Below are 22,019 nucleotides of genomic sequence, written 5' to 3'. Positions count from 1 at the left end.
TCTGCTATCAGCGAATGACTATTAGAAGTCAAAACATGCATATTTAACAGTAAAGCAAGAAATAATTGTGAAAAATTGATTGTGTCAATAGCAATTCGCAATCTATACTATGGTAATATATTTTATGTTAGTGTGAGATGAGAACAGTATTCTCAAAAAAGCACTGGCCCTGGTCATGAAGTAGGAAACAAAATCAAAGGATGAGGTAGTCAATAGTTAAAATTGGTTAAGATTAAAATAATGCAAGTATGAAAATCTTGTTTTTGCCTCTGTGTTTTAACATGGACAAGATATTGCATGAGAAGTAATCTCAGTGATCGCATAATATACACAATACTCCATATTCCAAAACATGCAAAGAAATTCATATATCAAATAAGCATTAAATTAGGAAAACTACAGAAGATGAAAAATGGTATCCTGTATAACTTACCTGATCTAGCACTGAATGTTTTTGAATTATGGGAAGGTAAAAAATAATTATCTTTAAAATCATCAAAGTGTTCATCATCAATATTGAGATCTCGATCGAAAGGATTAAAACGTGTTCGTTGTTTGTCTGGACTGGAACTTGTCCCTGAGTGTACCGAGGAAGGAGAGGAAGGAGAAAGACTGAAATTGGCTGAGTCATTGCGACTGTCATTAATGTCATCTATAGGCTGAGTTTGATATGCCTCACTGTTTTTATTAATATCACTTTTAACTTCTGTATTTTTCACATTATTACAATTGTCTACTTTTGGATTCAAGCTTGGCACTGACATGGTCTTCTCTGGACTTAGTTTTGTGAAGTTATGTTTGTTCTCACTGGAGGTATAGAGTATTTTAGGACTGACAGCTCCATTAGTTAGCTGACTACAATAAACATCTTCCTCATCCGATTCAAACTGTGAAGCTTCAGTGAGAACAGCTCCAGTCATTTTCACAACAGCAGTCTTTGTTTCCACTCTTCTCTCATACTGCTGAGAAGTTCCATAGGTTTTGTTATCTCTTTGAGACATTTTCCATATTGTTTTTAAAACTACTTTAAAATTCAATTTATTATCTGAAATACATAAAAAATCAAATATATTAGACCTAACCTTTGTAAGGTAGATAAGAAGATGATTTGTAACATATTGACCTTATTAACTTTCTCTCTCCTTTTACTCTAGAGGTTTTAACTCCTTTTAGTAAGGCCTATCATAAGAGTAAAATAGATCTGGGCAAACTAATTATAGTAACAACAGCTGATTCTGAGATCACTCTCGTCACAAAGCACTGTTGGCCTACTATTCGCCGAGACAGTGTGACAAAGGAAGGAGAAGGAGGAATTACGCCACTACGGAGTTGCTTTCGATGGACTAATGTGCTCTTGTGTGCAAATTTCTATGCTATTATACAGAAATTTGCTTTTGTTTATGCTAAGCAGAAGAACTCAACATAAAAATTCAGTCACATAAACGAATGTTTTGATTATTATCGCAAAAATAAAACGTAAACAAACCACACCACCTCTCTCATGACAAACCGGAAATGCTATTTTTAGATATTAGAAAATGTCAAAGCGCTACAAGCCCAAATCGCCCTCAATGAAAGTCAAAACGTCCACATTTCTAGTCAATTATCACCATTTCATTTTTGTCAGTAGGAAAGAAGATAACCCAAGAGTGGAGATTGATAAGGAAATCGGATACATTAATGCGACATAAATTGCGAATTACTACAGGGAGCTTCGCTGGTTTACCCTTTACCGCTTACTATAACTCTTCTATCGCATAGTTCAAATAGCGAGTTTTATAGTTGTAGCTTAGGTATTTGGTACGATACGATAGCACATCTAAGCAATTGTGAACGCGTTGCCCTACAATATAATGATAAATGGTATTGCTATTCACTGGTTCGTATGGATAAAAATAATCTTCAAATGCAAAGGGAGGTAATGGATATAATTATGATGGAAATACTTGATAATAATTTAAGCACACACACTGAATCAAAAAAGTAAATTAAATCTTACTTGACAACAAGGACCCAAAATATGATTACTATTTTTGACATTTACTTGCTAATTTTTTGACTTGCTCATACAGGCAGTGTTAAGAGATAAAAAAAAAAGACCTCTGCAACCGATAGATCCCGTTGTACCTAATATAACTTTTCAATCCAACAATAATCTGATTAGGTGATTTCAGCCAGACTTTGCAGGATTTCATTTTAAAAAGGAAGTATTTTTTGTTCTGTAGCATAATTTTTTTTTTCGGTAATAACATCTTAACTTTGCATTTTTCCTAACACTGAGACAAGGTTGTGACACGAACAACAAACCATATCAGTTTTTATTTGATTTGCCAAATTTTTGTATCACTAGAAATGCAATTTGTTTATTTGTCGTCTGAATCCAGGACGAAGACGGAAAGAGTTGTCTCCGATTTTATGATCTCCATTTTGAAGGCTAAAAAGGTATATATCGTTTGATATTACTACGCCAAATATCCTCAGAATTTCAGAATCATTTTATGGTAAGATGATGCATCAAAGATGCTTATTTTACCAAAACTCAAATATTAGATGGAAATTATCATAATTTGATCTGGTATTCACTTCTCTGAATACGGACAAACATTATTATTTATAGCGTACTATATTCCTATACTCAAAGCGGAAGCGCCATGTCATAACCGCCATACATTAGTGACATGGAGTAGTGTTTTGTTTTGAAAGAATTAACGCATTAAAATCTTAATTTATGATGCTTGATTGTATTTAATGTGTCGATATATTGTCTTTCATATACCTTTCAATGTTGTCATTTGATTTTCGTACAAGTTTGAAGCGTTGTTTGTTTTAATTCCGAGAAAGTCACTATAAAAGTCAGGTAGGTGTGTTTTCCCACAATTTTTCAATGTGGAAATAGTAATAGAAAATACTAGGAGTAGTAATAGCCTTTAATACATAGGGTAATCTACACTTAATGACTGAGTTATTTCTTAATAGTAGTGGTTTAAAAAGCATGGCTTCACATGCAATTGTGATTAAACATTCATACTTTTACCAACCAACACAGTCTTAGCTGATTCTGTATTCATTTCAAATAAATTTTCATCAGTTCAATGTCAACCATGGTAAAGACATGGATGGAGAAAGAGGATTGTTTTTCATTGATATGATAGCCATATTTTCTTTTGAATTGCCAAATGTCATTCAAGGTAATATTGATCTGATTTTGCCAAATATATCTAGATTGTGTTAGACTTAAAGCTTATACTATGATTAATATAAATCAATTGAATAATGTTGTTTTTTGGACAGTTGACAAAATATAATATACGGTAGGATTTATAGCAGGCCACCAGGTAATGATTTTTTTGTTTGCCTTTATGATAGTCGGTATACGTCTTACAGGTACATTGTTCTAATCAGCATAGCAGTTAAGGCCTTACTACTGAATGAAAAGAAATAAGCTAAAGCTTATACATGTTGCTATTGATTTTTTTTACCTTAAATCCCTAATGGCATTCTTCCATAGTCAATTTTCCAATTATAGAGTACTAGATACCCGGTATAGTTGTGTTATTAGCTAAGGTACCGGTTGAGTTGATAATTCCAATCATAGAGTTGCTCACGTTTTATAGAATGATGAACATAGCCTGACAACAATAATTCCTTGGATTGAAATATCAACACCAAAATGATAAATTGGAGTGTAAGATTGTCTTTGAGTTGATGACAATTTCCATGAAGGAAAAAATTTTCATTTTAATGTTTGATTTTAGCAAGGTTATTTTAGTCTAAATATGGGTCGTTGGTATTAGTTACACATTTAGATCTTAAATACTGCAGACGTCTTTAAGATTTGTGTAATTCAAGTTTGAATATCAACAAAGCATGTGAATATTTAATACGATATATATTATTTGTATAAGTATAGATTTACATATATATGTACATGTAGAAGATTAACTATCTGATTAGGTTTGACGAGTTAATTTATTGACAGCTGATAAACCTGTTCACATTAACTATTATATAAGTATGATGATGTACGTGATATTATGATTTGGTTATTCAAAAAGTTGCAAAGCTATAGATAGAACATTAGACTGATTATGTCTGTATCTTAGCATCTTACCCTCAGGCTTAGCTGAGGGAGAGGGGAATTATACAGCACAGTGATCTAGTTGGTGTGATGATGAAATAATGTGGATGCTGTGAATTATATAGTTTCCTATGGTTTTGTTAGAAGAAGGTTTGTGACAGTGGTTTTCATCTAAATTACAATGATTCTTGTACAAAAAAGAACTTGTTAATGAATGAATGGGTTTTCCACAAGAGTGAACACACTCTGCTTCATAAGCACTTTTATCAATATCATAACCAAATACTGTTTTCTATATTAAATGTGTTAAATTTGTGGTTGTGGTAATGAGGTTGATCACATTTGTGATTGACCATAGGGTTGTGGGTCATGTAAAAAAAAAACATGAAATGGTGAAGATGGGAGTTATTAGTATTATTTTAGGTAGTTGTATGCTATGTGATTATGAAAAATAGGTGTGTTGTTTGGACATAAAATTTATGAAATAAAATGATAAGATTAACCTCTGTACATATAACATTATAAGCTTATTGCAATATGGAGGTTTGTACAAAATATTCTGGTGTGGTATGATTCTGTTTTAATATATCTTGGAATATGTTGCTGCCACATCAGGGTGTAATCTTAGCTATCAGAATACTGTGATAATAATGATGATAATCTTTTAATATGCTTTTATCCCAGAAAGGAATTTATTCCTAGATAAGCTGGCATATTTATACAAATTTATATAGGAAATTTTATAGACTTAAATGTGTCTTCTTCACATTTTTAACTGTGTTTCATTTTAATAAGTAAAGCTTGTTTAAGGGACTGAGAAAATACATATTCATGATATCATTTTAAAACTGGATCATCTACACTCTGCTTCTACTATAAACAGCTTGTTTTAAGAAACTCATGACCATGAGTACTGTACAGGCAATCCCTTTTGTAGGAAAAAATGTTATTATGATTAACTAAAAATCAGTGTCATTCAAATCCCTTTAGATGAAGTGAACCAGGGTCCCATTTATTGATACCATTATAGGTTTTATTGTTAACTGTGATGCATTAACTATGACTAGATCATATTTATGTGGCACCAAACGACAATGTCCAGTCCAAATGTTATTAATTAAATACTTTCATTTTCTTTATACTAATATTGTGCACAAGCTATAAGCTTACTAGAAATACACTGAAATATTCTTAAGCATCAAAATTAACCTGTGAATATCTTAATGAAATAATTTAGTGAAAGTCACCTTATATGACAAGCTTGTTCACATCTAAATATATTTATGATGTGCACAACTTCAGATAGATTTCATGACGTAAAAATAAATTGAAGTGTCAAATTTATAGCAGTAAAAACTTACAGGAGTAAATTAAAAAACAGTTGTCAAGTTATCTGGTGAAGTTATTGAGTATAATTTGTTGAATGTTGACAGTTGTCAAATATGATTTGACATGAGAAGTACACTTCCATATTGTTTGTACAGGAACATTTTATGACGAGAAAGTTTAGTTTCTTCCAATTTTAGGAAACTTTCATCTTAATAAAATACTTATATTTATTATGTTACTTTATTATTTGTCAATCTTGGGCCTTTAAAGTTTAAAATCTTTCCTTTATAACCTTATGGAGCACAGTTATCTTTTGATAATATAGAAATTGTTCATGGTTTGATTTAATATGAGGAATCTTTGTCAATTCTATGAAGTTGTTAGTATAAGCTTAATGAAAAAGTTTGCTAAGATCAAGTACCATGGACGAGGTAGTTTAGTTGAACAGTACTGGCAAAAACAACCAAATCAACATCCCTGTAAGCTTACATGATAGTAGTCACTTAACCAGCTAAAGTCCTATGATTAGGTTTCACAAGGTTTTCTCACAAGAAAGATAGAGTAGATACAACATAAATGTTGTATGGTGACATACAAGGTCACTTTGATTGTATGTAAATTATGGGATGGTACAGAATGAGGCCACCAATATATCTGTGCATGAATGATTCATTTGTGGAAATTAATTAGGTCATGGAGATATGAGACCATATATTTAATACAGATGGTTATTCATGTAGGTAGATATACTTGTATTAAAATTTGATATATTAAGATTAAGTTACCTGTAATAGTGATGGAATACTAATTACATTCATCATTGGACAGTGCTTAGTATATATATATATGTCTATAGTTAAGTGTAGGCTTTAATGGTGGGTTCCTCTGTTCATTTATTTTGCTTGATAACAACTGTTTAGTTGATATTTGTCACTTAAAGAAACTGGGTATAGATTACATTGTGAATTGTGATATTTTGTGCCAATTGAAGTTAATTTGGCTTTATGCTTTTTGAAACTAATTAGAAAATAATGATATGATTACTTGGTAATCTGATCATAGAACCAGTAAACATGGTTAACATTGGAATATGTTTCAGATCGGTCAGGGAAGACAGTTTGACAATGATTATATATAAGGGGCAGTGTATCTTTAACTTTAATTAATTTATATTAAGTGATATTAAGCTTAATGTGTGTGGGCTCATATTGTTATTAGATTAAGATATTAGATTACATAACTGCAATAATTTTCTGATTGATTATTTTTTAACTTCCATCTATATCTCTTATTCACCCATTCAAATATCTGGAATAGCATAATCTGTGGTTCTTTTATCTGAAGAAAAGTGATTTATTTTTAAAATTCTATAATTTATGACTAGAAATCAATTTCTTAATGACTTTAAACTTAATTACTCCATATTTATTTCTCACTGAAAACCAACTGTTTGACTGTAGTTTATGACTGATGTTGTGTAAGTTATTAGTGACGTAAAAATAAAAAATGGTTCAATGCTTTCAATAGTCCCACCCAACACAGTTGTCACTATCTCTTCAAGTGGTTTTTATTTACACTGGTACAGATAGTTCATTATTGAGTATTATTTTTTCTATTTTTCAGATTAAAAGAAAGAAATCAAGATGGGGAAGATGTTATCAAAGATATTTGGTAATAAGGAGATGAGGATTCTAATGTTAGGATTAGATGCTGCAGGAAAAACCAGTATCCTTTCTTTAATTATATGAATAACCTTCGGGGATGCTGAAAATCCCCATTAAACAGGGTCTAGTTTTTCTGTCTCTGTCAAGTAGCTTTAGGAATTAGGAGGCAGATGTACTATTTTCCCATAGCATTTACCAGATGAGATGATGAGAGTAGGAAGTGCATCTCTATCGAACTAAAAAAAAAAAATGCATAAAATGCTTTTTTTCTAGAATTGGTCATTTAAATTGCAAAATGTTTGTCATATTTTGTTCCTTAATCAGAATATTAGCTGTTTTATATAAATTAAAATTAGGTCAGCCAGTTACCACTATACCAACAGTAGGTTTTAATGTAGAAACAGTCACATATAAAAATGTTAAATTTAGTGTATGGGTAAGTACCTTTTTTCCAGATCCACATTTATATGTTAGTATTTATTACCTTGTCTGTCAGTCTGCTAGTTTGATTTTAGTCTCCCATTTACTGAAATTATGATTTCAAAATAAATAGGTTATGTTCAATTTTTCCAAATTTATTTTGTGTGAGTTGATTCCGCAGGTGGTCTTAATAAACCTTCAGAAATTGATGAAACTTGCAAATTGATTTGATTATATATCATAACCTAATTAATGCATCTATAACAAGCATAAACACTAGAATTCATGGAGTGAGATAGGAAATGTAAAACTCTTGCCAAAAGTCCAGCTACAACATCAAAGCAATCTGGTAAAATATCAATGCAAAATTCATTTAAGGAAAGAAAAAATGTCCTTTCTATTGTCTATATTTCAGAAACATATTGCTATGTACAGCAATACTGTTATAGGCTGGTCAAGTCAAATTAAAGTTATCATAAAACCAAATGACCTAGAAAATACTCTTCAATATACGATTTAATAATACAGCCAGTAGAGCAAATCCTTCTGTGACTCATAAAAAACAAATACTTGAGTTGACTGTGGTCTTTTCTACTATTGTGAACCAACTAGACTTATAAAGAGTACTTGTTGTCAGAAAGTTGTTATTTCCATGATTTAGTGTTAAAATCTAGCAAGGGTTAAAGTTGGAACAAAATGTAGATTTGAAAAAAAAAATTTGGCATTATTTGTATAGAAATGCTGGTATGAAGATCTGAAGCCTGAAGGGTTTGATAACAGATTCAATAACTGGTGACTCTTCAAAGCTGAAGATGTCACAATATGTGTTTAACTTTGACAGTTAATATATGGTATTTTTCAATATATTTTAATTAACACAACACAAAGTAATTTTCAGATTAAAAATTTACAATATACCAGATCAGAACAATTGTCATTTTGACAAAAAACTCATTTATCTCATGCTGTTTGAAAATTTTTATTCAACCCAAAATTTATATTTAGAATAATTTTCTATATTAGAAAACTTTGGCAATAAATCAATATTTATCCCATTCTGTCCTTGAGAGTAATATTAACAGACTCATAAATACTTTGACAAATAAGAAGATATTCTCTAGATTTAGAATATATGTAAGATATATAATACAGGAAGTATAGTTAACTTCCCAATATCAACAATTAGATCTAACCTATAAACTTTACTATTCTATCAACTGGTTGGCCCATATCTTAATTAAATGTCATAGCAAGATGACCCTTAGATATACTGTTTTCATCTTTCTTTAATACCTGACCCTTTACCTTTCTAACATTTATATTTTTCAACTAGATTTCAATCACATAAGCTCACTGACTGATCATCGTATTGTATTTAGTCAGTCATGTCTCATTGGAACCTAAAAGTGTCTAGATATGAATTTGATCTTCAGGGACTTCAGGACATTTTAAATAAAATTTAATTAGTATTAGATAATTTATGACTTGTTTTGAGCAAAATTGGACTATAAAAAAAACCCTGATTTAATCAGATAAGCAAAAAATCTTTTGCTATGAAATTTTGTTATATTGTCAAAGAAAATCTTGCAGCAATCCCATTTTAAAATTTACACAATTTGCTTAAAAATTTATTGTAAAATAAGCTGTTACATTGTTTAATTGATATTTAAATTTTAAAAATTGATGTAAAACAGAATATAACCAGTACTTTTCTCTAAATAATATTTAAGTTTATAGTTTTCAGACAATAGACATATGAAATTTGACATTTATAATACTCCATTTATGTCATATAAGCTTCCGAGTATTAAAGGGAATGTAAAGAGGTTATCATTGTATGTGAATAGAGAAGACTGATGATAGCGTCAATTTGCACTATTCCAATTTTCAGTTAGACATCTGTGGCTCTTGCAGTTCCACTCATTGTCACAAAATCATCTATTATAATGACCTTTGCCATAGTGATGTCATAAAACAAGTAGTTTTAGTGGTATTACTGGAACCACAGACGTCTAATTGAACATTAGAATGGTGTAAATGGATGCTACCAGTCTCCCCTATACACTTTGTTTTTGGAACCTCTTGACAATCCTTTTAAATTATAACAGTATACTTATTGAATTGGAAGTGTATTTTGATGACTTGAAATGAGGAAACAAACAAGGAGTCATATTACATAAATCATTAGTCATTAAGGAAATACATTCTTTGTAGAAGTTTGAACACATAAACGTAATACTGGACATGAATATTAGGTCATATTACAAATTTATTACAATCGATATCAGTGCTTGGCCCTGTTTCTTGTAATATCTTATCTTAAAATGTGTCATGGGTAATACTAGTATTTACTTTAAAAAAAATCTTGCTACATTTATAACATGAATGAGTTTTTTTCCAGATCTAACACCCCAAATGGGTTTTGCTGATTAATTTCTTTATCCAATGTTTTTCTGACTTATACCACCCTTGACATGGCTAATAAAAAGCTCCTTTTATTCTGTTTAATTAACCATAGAAAATCTAGGTTAGTTTCCCTGGTCATAAATAAAAACAATGTTGTAAATCACCTTTGAAAATATGCATCAAAATTGTAAAGTTCTCTAACATATCAGATTATGTTAAGTTTTATGTATTTTGGCAAAAACATCTAGGACATGATTTCTCACTTTAACATTGTCATAAACCATAAAGTAATAAACTGTCAAGGCATGTGAAATATTATAATGGTGTATATGGGAGCATTGAAGCAGAACATAATATATATTATCTATAAATTATGAGGTATCAGTTAAATGCATGGAGCCTACACTCTTATATATCATTCAATTACATCAATGTCAAATATATTTCAATTATTTATGAAGCAATATTATCAAAAATTTTGAAAGATTTACAAGTTCTCTTATTTAGACTTCTTGTGATTGTCTCCTATATTTATGAAACAAGGTTATTAAGTACTTAAAGGGTCTGTTTTTCGATCTGTTTGACCAATCGTACCTTAGTCTCAGAAACAGTAATGGTGAAGAGTAGTCTTCAAATCCATGTGTGTCTAGAATTATCCGCTAGTTGTCATTTTCTTGCAATATATAAATTTATAGAAATAGAATGTGTATTTCTAGTCAAGGTACATACATTATATATTTGACTATTTATATGTATTCAAATCCCAAATCAACCTCAGAAAATGGAAAATCAAGTTCATATCCATTCCAGTGAGACAAAGTGCTTGTGAGGGTTTGGATGTCAAATTTCATTATCTGTACTGTACCATTTTAAAGTATTTGCATATACCTTAGCACTAGCTATACCAAAACTATTTGAAATTTCAATTATATTTAGTAATAATAACTATACATGACATATGAAATAACTGATATTGGAATAATTAATAATATTTCATGTTAACAGTTTAATGTAAATACATGAATGGTAATATATTGAAATTATATGGCTCTTTGAATGTCTCTAAAAAGTACTAACAAAATAACTTTGTTTAGATGTTTTTGTTTGTCTTCATACACTATTGGATATTCATAAATATTTTGTTCTGGTTATTTTGGATTTTTTTAGAGAATTATTGTTTTCTTTCTATTTCAGGATGTTGGGGGACAAGACAAGATTAGACCATTATGGAGACATTATTATACTGGAACTCAAGGATTAATATTTGTATGTGATACAGCTGATAGAGATAGAATAGATGAGGCAAGGAATGAATTACATCGTATTATTAATGATAGAGAGATGAGAGATGTTATTATACTTGTCTTTGCTAACAAACAAGATTTACCTGATGGTGAGATAGTGTTGATTTTTTTATTTCTTTTATCATTTATTACTAAACTTTAACATGTTTTAACAATATTTGGCTTCGAACCTTTGACCATTGGAATTTAGTTGGGTTAATCCAAGGACTAGTTTGAATGTCCAAATCACATGTTGGCTTTAATATTCCATTGATTGTAACTATTTGGAGGTGAAGTCGACACCATGTCAAACCTCGAAAGCACTGGCACAGGCATCAGAAATTTCCTAACTCGAAGAATTCGTACACAATACACCTAATCGCAAAGCATTATTTGGGTTACACTGGCTTGTTCACACAAGAGATAGTGTTATCAATGTTACTAGGGTACCTCACATAACAATTTGGAGTGAGTTTGCTTGGATACTCATAGGTAGATAATAGAAATTTAACCACCAATATCATATTCATTGTACTGATGCTTTATCTAATCCAAAACACTTATAAAATCGGTTGTCATCAATTATCATTAATTTTAAAATAATATTCTATTGTAGCAATGAAACCTCATGAAGTAACAGAGAAGTTAGGATTAACCAGGATACGAGATAGAAACTGGTATGTTCAGCCATCTTGTGCTACAACTGGAGATGGTTTACACGAGGGCCTTACATGGTTAACATCTAACCATAAATCTTGACCTGTCTATCTAGCACCTAACTTACTCTCTCGTTTTAGTTTATTTCCAACATTCACTAAGTGGATATTATAACAAACTGTATAAAGATTTTTTTATGCTCCTGTATAGTCTATGAACAATTTCAGTTCAAATAGTGATAGTTAATGTTATTTTAGTTTCTTGGCAATTTCTTTAATAATATCAGTTAATTTTGATTGATTTGGCAAACAATCAAATTTTTGATTTTACACTGAAGGAAAAAAATGTGATTCTAGGGAAATTTCAAACATGAACTAAAGGTGATTTAGTTTTGGGGTAGAATAAGAGGGATAGATAGATAATGAGTTATTACAATAAAACTGATTTTAGTAAAGAAATGACAAGGACTGTGTTTTAGAAATGTGAAAATATTAAGTGTTATTTATATAAACACTGTTGACTATAGAAGATGTGAAAACAATGGAGAGTGTACTAAATATCATATCTTTTTCTATTGTGTAGTGTTTTTATGTTTCTTTTCTTGTTTTGTACAATTTTTTTTTTTCATGAAACTATAATATCTATCTCATTTATTCATATTTCATAGCAAAAATGATTTTTTTGTTTAACACTGAGGACGGAATAACCTATTTGAAGACAATGTGATGTGAAATAAGCTTATAGAACATTACAATTTCTTAATGTAGCTAATTATCAGCCTGCTTTGGTCATTAAAATAATTTGGGATTTACTTAACAATAGCATTTAATTTTCTTCAGTGTTCCACAAAAAATTTCTGAAGGAAAATTATGCAATTCTTTTTGTTTTTTTAGTTAAAAACAGGTAATAATAGAGATGCTTCCAGGTTTAAATTACTATTATGTTTATATTATGTTTACTATAGTGAATGAGGAAGGGGCAATAGTTATCTTATAGTAATATTGCTATACAAGCTTCATTCAAAATCTTACAATCGTTAGTATGGTATTTCTCCATGTAAAATTCCACACAAATTCTTATATCGTAAGATTTTTTAGGGGAAAAGGGACCCAAAAGTTTTGGGAGGATACCATTATAGCAGTTATTAAGTGAAAATTACTTGCCAAGGAATCACTAGCTAATCAGGAAAAATGTAAATAATTTTTTTCATGTCTGCTGATAATTTTAGTATAATTTTAATTAGTGATCTGTTAACTACTTTCACTTTCTACAAATTACTATGAATAGAAGGAGCTTGTGTCTTCTCAATACATAAGGCACTGTTTGTGGCATTATCAGTATAAAGTCTTGTTTTTATTGTATTGGTTATGTATTTATTTCGCATGTGAAACAAGTTTGAACAAATTTAGAAATCTAAAAATTATTGAAATTTTGCTTGAAAACAGAATTAATCCTGTTAAAATTATTCGTTTTTATTCAGAAATATAGATTGAAATGGGAGATGACTCCTTGCAAATGATGCAACAGTGTTCTGGTAGTAAAAGATTGGGATCTGTCTTGCACATGATCATTAGAAAAGCCAGACACCTTGTCATTCGCTCCCTTGTAGTTATGAATGTAATGAAAAAAGTCTTATAAGAAATTTGTCTTTGTGTATATTGGAATCCTATTTTCAGGAAATGTTTTATCAGGCATCAGAGTATTTTTGTTATGTTCTAAAAATTAAGTTTAAGATAAGACTTTATTTATGTTGTTACTCTATGAATTGTAAATATTCTGATATGTGTTTTTATGTTGTAAGAGCATTTACATACTCGTTTCCATCAAGCCTGGTCTGAAACTTATTGACTCTTACCTGACCTCTTGCTTTTTGTGACAGATGTCATCCAGCTTCTAGATTACAGCACAAATTTTGCTTGTTTTCACAAAACATTTTTAGTCGAACAAAGATATTCATGCAATGATTCAAAACATTATCAGAACCAGGCTATTTTATTTTTAAGTAGAAGGAGTAGTTCACAGATATCTTTGCTTGACAGCAAATCATTTCATAAGTAGGTCAGATTTGAAATGAAGTTAATCTTCCAAATGTGTAGGTAGTTTTCGTGGCTCAAGCTGTCATCTGTGAACATTAGTAATTAGAGGTTAGATAAGAGTCAGTCAACTTCAGACTATTTGAATCCTTATTATTGTTGATTTTTTTGTGATCAAGACCAAAATATTTTTTGTAAATTTGAGTTAATGTTTAGAATTTTTCCCAATATTATTTTTTGAAAAATATCTCAAATTAGTTTTTTTATTGCTTTTATAGATAATTCCTAGAATTTATAGCCTTCTGTATAGTTAAAATTTATCCAAATTTTTGGAAAGAAAAGTGCTGTAATATTTTCTTCAACAGTTGATAGAAATTATTAAGCAATTATTGGCACTGATTCAACAATTGTCACTTTAATTAGTGAAAATTTCCACTTTCCACTTCCACTTAAGCAATTGCTTAAATCCAGTAGAAATGAACATGTTGTGGTTTTTCCATTAAAAAATATTATAAACTGTTTTTATTATGCCCATTCTTTCGAGTTTTCAGTTGGGCAAATTTTGATAAATGGACATATGTTTTGAATAGAATTAGGTTCGATCAACTGTTAAAGAAAAAGAATAGAAAATATATGGCTTTTTCTATAAAATAATCATATCCCCACTTCATTTTCTCTAAATATTCATTCTTTATTATGCACTGGAATATGTAGGTCTATGCTATGGTGGTCAGGCTATGCAGCTATGTTGGTTCTTGTAAATATTACTATTATTATTATTATTATTAGAAATCAGCTGTTTATTTTTAAATTTAGCACATTTAATTCTTTAATTAATGTTTAATTAATAATACTAGATCACAGAAATTTGAATTCATGCAGAATTATTGGGCATTCTGTTAGCAAAAGAAAAAATCAAATTTTTATTAATGATAGCTTTAATGGCATATTGTTAGCAGCCATAAAATAACCCTTCAGAAGAATTTTACATATTGAAAACACTTAGAATAATCTTAATACACAAACACAAAATCAAAATATACTTTTAGAATTTATTTCAATCACAATAGTGAGATGTTGGATTATTAATGTAGGTATTATGAGTTAATTTCTGCTGTATGAGATAATTTCTGCTGTATGAGAGATTGTAAAGCAACCCTCTTTGTATGATTAAAGGGTTAATATTTAGATATAGAATTGTCTGTATAATATTGTCTGTAATTCAAGTTTCTGTGAGTAGAAGATCTATGTATAGTTTTTAAACTCTGATTATATAGCCTGTATAAATTACTTGATTTATAATGAATAATATCACTTTTTTAATGATCACTTGTTCTTCTTGAATTCTAAAGACTAGTGCCAACAGTCATGAGAAAATCCCCTATTAAACCAGTCTCTCTGCAATCATTTTACACTGTGTCAAGATAGTCACCGAAGTTAACATGACCAAAAACTAGTTATCTCATGTATTAATAGATAGCTAAAATATTCAACTTGGTGAGTTATCATTACAATGAATCTATCATGTTGAACTACTACTTGAAGGAAAAGTGCCTGGATTAATTCTATATGATGGTTCAATTCTTTATCCTTTGAACCATGAGTGTAAATGAAATAAAATATTAAATATGTCGTATAGCTTTGCCATTTTCAGAGAAGGATACCTTGTTGACAAAGGGCTGTTCTGCTCCCCCAAAATAGAAACTTCCAAATTAACCCCCTGAGTATTTCAAGAAATAATCTGGACATAGTAATACATCAAACCCAAGTGATCAAAATAGTTTCAGAGAATTTCAAAGCAGCTTTTTATTATCAAAGATCCAATCAATCTTACACCCCCATTCTCTACCAAGCTATTTTTGTATGCCACAGAGACATAATTTAGGAATTCATAAAAAATAACAGATTTTTGAAAAATTTATTGAATAACCATAACAAAAAACAACAAATAGAAATATAAAGTAAAAACATATTCATATTTTATTTGGTTTATAAGAGACTAGATAACTGTATGAGGTATAGACATTCTAAGATAGTGTAAATCTGTTTGAGTTTATGAATAGTATAATTAATAAGATGTGAGGCTCCACCACAAATTTAGTCACATTGACTAACTTGTAGATATGACAATGAAGCCCAAGTTAAGATTTCAACCAGAATGTGAGATTCAGCAGGTAAGAAAGAAAGAAAGAATTATATTTTACAAGGATAATAAGTAGCTATTGGAATGGAATGGATCTTTGCTGGATTATCCGTACCCATTTACAGCTGGGTCAAACTGGGTCAAAATTGGTCTGTAAGTATGAAGTTACAACAAAAATAATCATTTTTTTTCTCTTAAAATGGGGGCTCCAGGCTCTTAACATGTAAGTATTTATAAAACCTGCTATTTCTGCCACATGAAGAATAAGCAGAATATTGAAGCAGGTGGCACTTCTTTTGATTTCAGGATATAGTCACCTGGTTGGTCAGCAGCATTAGATTGTGCTATAATAACTAGTACAATATATAATATAAGAATTATGAAGAAAATAGAGAAAATATCTGATTTTGATTAGAATATAAGCGCTTTAACAAAACCCTGATATTAGGGTATCTATAAGCCAATATAGACTGATAGACAACACTAAATGGTCCATATTTTCATGAGAGCATAGAAAAAGTATAAAAATAAAAATAACTAACAATAAAACGTAAATAAATTAAAAACAACAACAATATTTAGGAGAGAATATCTCTCTGACTAGAATAGTACGGACAATATATAGGCAATGATTCTCCAATATTGACAAGACTTTAAATGATAATTAAGAGGTTTCCTTTGTGTTTTATGTGTATCAGGGACACTTGTATCATTGATTTGCACCATTACAATATTCAATCAGATATCTGAGGTTCCTGCAATTCCACTTAAACTAAGAATCTTATGACAGCACAATGCAAAGGTCCTTCCATATTATTACAGGGACAGATGCGCAATTTTGGGGGGTTGATTTTTTGAGTCTTGAAAATATGTAAATAGTCTTTAGAAGTACTAGAAATGTATGAAAATTGTATTTTTCGTTCAAATATATCTCAAACTAGGAATGTTACTCACTATGCCTATATATGTCCTTTCTATATATCACAGAGTATCTTACGTCATTTTAACATTCAAACGCGAATAATTCTTACCACACAAGGATTTGAAGGCTCAAATTCTGACGGTGAGCTGTAAACACTATTTACTGATTGGCTCAGCTAAGTTATTCCTGTTTCTAAGACTAATGTATGATTGGTAAAAAAAATGGTGCATGAGTAACTTTAACAGCTATGTTCTGTTATAGTGCAATGGCAAGAACCACATGTCTGATTGAAAATGGTACAAATTGTTTTTATCTGTATCCAAAATACACATAAAAAGTTTAGAAAACCTCTTCCCAATCCTTTGATACTGTTCAACAACCTGAATATAGATGTATAGTGAAATATGAATAAATCAATACTAGATATCTATGGATGATTGTATAATCTAAAATATGTCCAATATTCTGGTTCAAATCTGGTCCACAATAAACTAAAAATGTCAATGATAAAAATGCAAGTATTGTAAATTAAGTTGGCCAACACACTATAGTGATCACCAGTTACGAATAAGAATAGCAGACATAAGTTTGGAACACAACTCAACATAACTGAGCTCTAAGTTTAGTTAGAAACTCATGGCCACTTTCATTATTCGTAACCATACACAAAGTGGTGATCACTATGGTATGTGGGTCAATTTAATTTACAATATTTGCATCTTGTCATTGAAGTTTGTAGTTTATCGTGTACCAGATTTGAAGCAGAATAACACTAAAACTATGACTAACTAAAATAAAACAATTAAGAGGTAACTAGATATAATAATATTATTGAGCTGTTAGTTTGAGAACAAATTTGGCACATTTAGAAAAAGAGACCTCATGTACACAAACATACATACTCATACATTCACCTCAATATTTACTTTACAAGGTGATAAAGCACAATTCCAGTCATCGGTATTACTTTTCAGAAGTAAAATTTGACACAACATTCTCCCAGCAACAAAAATGAACCATGAAAGTGCAAAATAAAGCTTACCAAACCATACAGACTGTTTGCACTGGAATTGTAGTGTTTTTCTCCATTCATTCAATAATTCATTCATTCGATCATACTTAAAACAAAAATCATTACTTATACAACAAATAAAAACTCTTTTATTTTCCTAATGAATCTTTGGATAAATTTTAATGGTGGTTTTAATTGTATTTCTTAAACACAACAGTACCAATTTGCACCATTTGAATTTTCAGTCTGATGTCTGTGGCTCTTGCAATTCCACTAGGCATTTTATCACATCACAAAAGCTGCTAATAATATCAAAGGGTCTGGTGGTAGTGATTCATGAATTGCAGGAACCACAAAATTGAAAATTGGAATGGTACAAATGGATGCTATCAGTGTCCCTGAGCCACAATTCTGTATACAATCGAACATACATTTGCTCTTGTTCAAACAAAACCAAAGTAACATCAGTAAAATAAGTTTGTTATAAAGAGATCATAAAAAGAGTATTATTTCCTAACTATTGCTAACTAAAACCAACCATATTTTTACATTAGAATATAAAGAATAAAAAAAAACTTTAAGAAAAAATTAAAGACTTAGATTTGAGTCTGTGATATTTAACTCTTCATCTAACAAGTTGCCATTTTGGTTTCCAAAGACTATGTATGATGTATGCCCTCACCCCTTGAAACCACACAGAAAACCTTTTAACTGCCACTTGACAAATTAGCAGTCATTTTAAAACATCAAATTCTATTGAATTTCCACCTTGTACTTTATTACCAGTAAAATTAATTTGTCAAGAGACAATCAAATTGAGTAGTATTAAAGATTGGCTTGTTAGAACAAGGTCATTTCAGACTCACTTATATATTATATAAATTTCTAGCTCAGAATGAGGAATCTATAGTATAAAGATAAATTAATAAATAAACTAGCTATATTACAAGATTTATGACTATTTATCTCAATATAACTATATATATTATGAATTTAACTATGGATTTGCAATTTCAACGGAATGCCAGCAATCTAAGAGTAGAGATTATAGAACAACTTGATGAGAAATTGTTACCCTTTGTATAATTCAAGAATATAATTGCTAATCTGGGTCCAATTATATCACCAATCATAATATAACATTGTGTATTATTAGTGTCTTATCAAACCAAACGGAAAAAGTCAGATTTTTTTTATAAAGAACATTAACTTTTTAACACAGCACTTTATATTTGAACGATATTTTTCAATTTTGTGGTTCAAAATTTTACTTATTTGATATCATCTACAATATCATCTGTATATCAAAAATGTAAAGCAGCTATCAGAAAAAACATCAGTTAAATCACATTTACAGAAATACTTTGATATACTATATTACCATACTATACATGACAGTCAAACAAAGATATTTGCTGACATTCAAGTACAAACAGTTCACTTTATTTTGAGGTAGTTTAAGTTGTAATTAACAGAATAAATCTAGTTTGTGTTGTTTAAATTCCTATTGATTGTAATCTTATTTAAAGATACTGTTCGTATAAATCTTATCTTAATGGACTGGTTTGTATTTATGTTTTGAATCAAACTGGGTAAAATATAGGATAAATATCTTTGATTATTACAGTAAGTAATGAAAACAGCATCTTCCAGAGTAAAATGAATCATAATGCATGCCAACCATTGAAAACAGAATGGTACCAATTTATCATCAAGTTGAGAAATATACTTATAGTCACTATACGTCTCTACATTCTGCCATAAATAATGAGATCTTCTTAGCTAAATCTATATTGACATCAGAAGGAAATAAACAGACTTCATTCTCTGATGATGATACAGCTTTAAATGACAAGGAACAGGGGAGTGTTTTATGTGAAGCATGTACATATTTCTCTAGATTGGCATTATCATTATCAACAAATACTATAGACTTCTTGGCAAACTGAAATATATCACAAAAAAACAGCTTAGTTTTCAATGTTCAGATGATTTGTAAAAATAGGGTAAAGTAATGCATGGGCTAATCAAACCTTTTAGGGTGACAATTGTTTTGATTTGTTTGATTGTTGGACTGTAGGCCTTTCAGTCAACTGTCCTAAATATCTAGACTACTGATTCCTATCCTTTAAACAAAATGATTCCATAAACATTATATTTTTTAAAAAGTTAATCATTCATGAAAGTAGCCTGACAAATAAGTACTACAGTAGATTATGTCTCAAGAACAGGGAATTGTCAGATTTGTTGTGTTATCTAGAAATGAAGTAAGTAATTAGAAATATACTTACATCTATATTATCTTTTTCCACTAAACAGGTACCCGTAACATCAACAACATATGCCTTTATAGATGGATTACTTTGATCTATAACTCTACATAGAGTCTTCAACACTTTCTCCTACAATACAAGTGTTTGTTTTCAAGCATGGGTCATTGTCAGACACTAGTTTTAAGACATTGTGTATAGTCTTACAAAGATCTACCCCATAGAATCACAGTGTAACACCCTAGTTTTAAAGGGCAGTATCACCCCTCGTTCAAACAATCATGCCTAAGTCTAAGAAATAGAAATTCTCCAGTTTAGGTAATCATTAACAGTGTATGCGGTGTTTTGAGCCTTTGTGCATCTATAATTATCCACTTTTGAATTGACATCATCTTTTCAGACAAGCCTTGTGTAAGAACAGTTATGTTCATAATTAGACTTTTTATAATTGATGTCAGTAAAAAGTACTAACATATTTCTAAACATACATTTATTATATTCAAGGCCAAAATCAACCCCAGAAAAGTGCAGGTTGTAGCCCTTTAAAAATATTGTGTATATCAATCTTACCACTGGTTCTTGTGCATCTTGAATGTGATCTTTTAATACAATCTTATCTAGATAATAACTACCAATGTTTATTAGGTTTATATCTTGCTCTTCTGAAATATCACATCAAAAATACTGAATTCAAAAAATCCATACATGCTAACTCTCTCACAAAGTAGAAAATTTTCATTGTAGCTTTAGGCTGTTAGAAAACAGCTTGATCAGACAAGATAGCACACACCCACAGCAGTTAAACTATTGTAGTGTTTATTGTTTTTCATAACAGATGTCATAGCGGCCTTCGAGCAAAATTTTGCGCAATGATAACTAGTTGAAACTAGTAGGCAAGATGACATACACTCACAACAGCAGTTAATAGACTACATGTATACTCATGTCATTTCTGCTATAATTATAACCTATTGAAAGATACCTTGCAAGGCAACAGAAGTTAAACTATAGGTCAACTGAGACTCTGTCCAAGCTCACATCAATATATTATATATATAATGAATGTTTCAGATCAAGATCCCTTTAATTTCAGATAATGCCAAATTTCATTTGAATAGATAAACCCATCAATCAAGGGCAATAACTGGAAAAACTGAACTAATCGTAACCAACCCCTTCCAATATACATACATACATCTCACACCAAAATTATCAAGATTATTCTGACTACGCATGGTGCTCAGATGTAGAGGTTAACTCAGTATCAATAGGGCATCTGAAGTTTCATTGACAATATATTTTAAGAAATCTTTTATACGTATTGACAAGTTTCAATGAAAATGATACAAAAATCAGATTATGAATTGTTTTCATTGACTGAACTTATGCAGTACAGTAGCACCATGTTTTAGTGTGGAGAGGGGAGTGCTTAGCCTTTGCACAACATATTTCATCACCTCCTGGTTTTTGATCCAGAGGAGAGAACACTAATTGTTAAAAGCCAATATTTTGACTAAGCAGTTCAAAAAGAACATTGTCTTCTCAAGCTTTTTGAACAACAAGAGTTTAAATATTTCATGTTATCCATGAACTTTTATAAAGGGGAAAGTTGAAATTGATTATCGACAGCAAAATTTCAACTTATCATTCAATTAAAACAACACATTTCAAAACTATTTAATTCTAAAATATATACATGTAAATAAAACATTCTAGATCATTTTATTTTGTTAATTTTTCAGTATTCTTTGGGGGGAGCTGTTCATCATTCTTTGTCATATATCTTGTCCATACACAGCTTT

The 22,019-nt window shown here is 30.1% G+C and overlaps 2 protein-coding genes across 2 annotated transcripts; one reads left to right on the top strand and one right to left on the bottom strand.

Annotated features, from left to right (window-relative positions):
• Positions 1–2,677: 2,677 nt before the first annotated feature.
• LOTGIDRAFT_231498 (hypothetical protein) lies at positions 2,678–12,021 on the top strand. The gene is made up of 5 exons (XM_009053647.1): positions 2,678–2,857; positions 7,031–7,132; positions 7,404–7,507; positions 11,092–11,290; positions 11,797–12,021. Exons 2-5 carry the CDS (start codon positions 7,051–7,053, stop codon positions 11,937–11,939), a joined length of 528 nt encoding a protein of 175 aa, XP_009051895.1. The 5' UTR covers positions 2,678–2,857; positions 7,031–7,050; the 3' UTR covers positions 11,940–12,021.
• Positions 12,022–19,203: 7,182 nt separating this feature from the next.
• Positions 19,204–21,059, bottom strand: LOTGIDRAFT_231496 (hypothetical protein; the record flags this gene model as incomplete). The annotated part of the gene is made up of 4 exons (XM_009053646.1): positions 19,204–19,892; positions 20,239–20,349; positions 20,788–20,879; positions 21,008–21,059. 4 exons carry the CDS (start codon positions 21,057–21,059, stop codon positions 19,686–19,688), a joined length of 462 nt encoding a protein of 153 aa, XP_009051894.1. The 3' UTR covers positions 19,204–19,685.
• Between the last annotated feature and the right edge of the window lie 960 nt (positions 21,060–22,019).

This window comes from Lottia gigantea, assembly GCF_000327385.1.
Source record: "Lottia gigantea unplaced genomic scaffold LOTGIsca_20, whole genome shotgun sequence".
Taxonomy (NCBI): domain Eukaryota; kingdom Metazoa; phylum Mollusca; class Gastropoda; family Lottiidae; genus Lottia; species Lottia gigantea.
The sequence above is the reverse complement of the archived record's forward strand: the minus strand, read 5'-3'. Positions and strand labels throughout refer to the sequence as shown.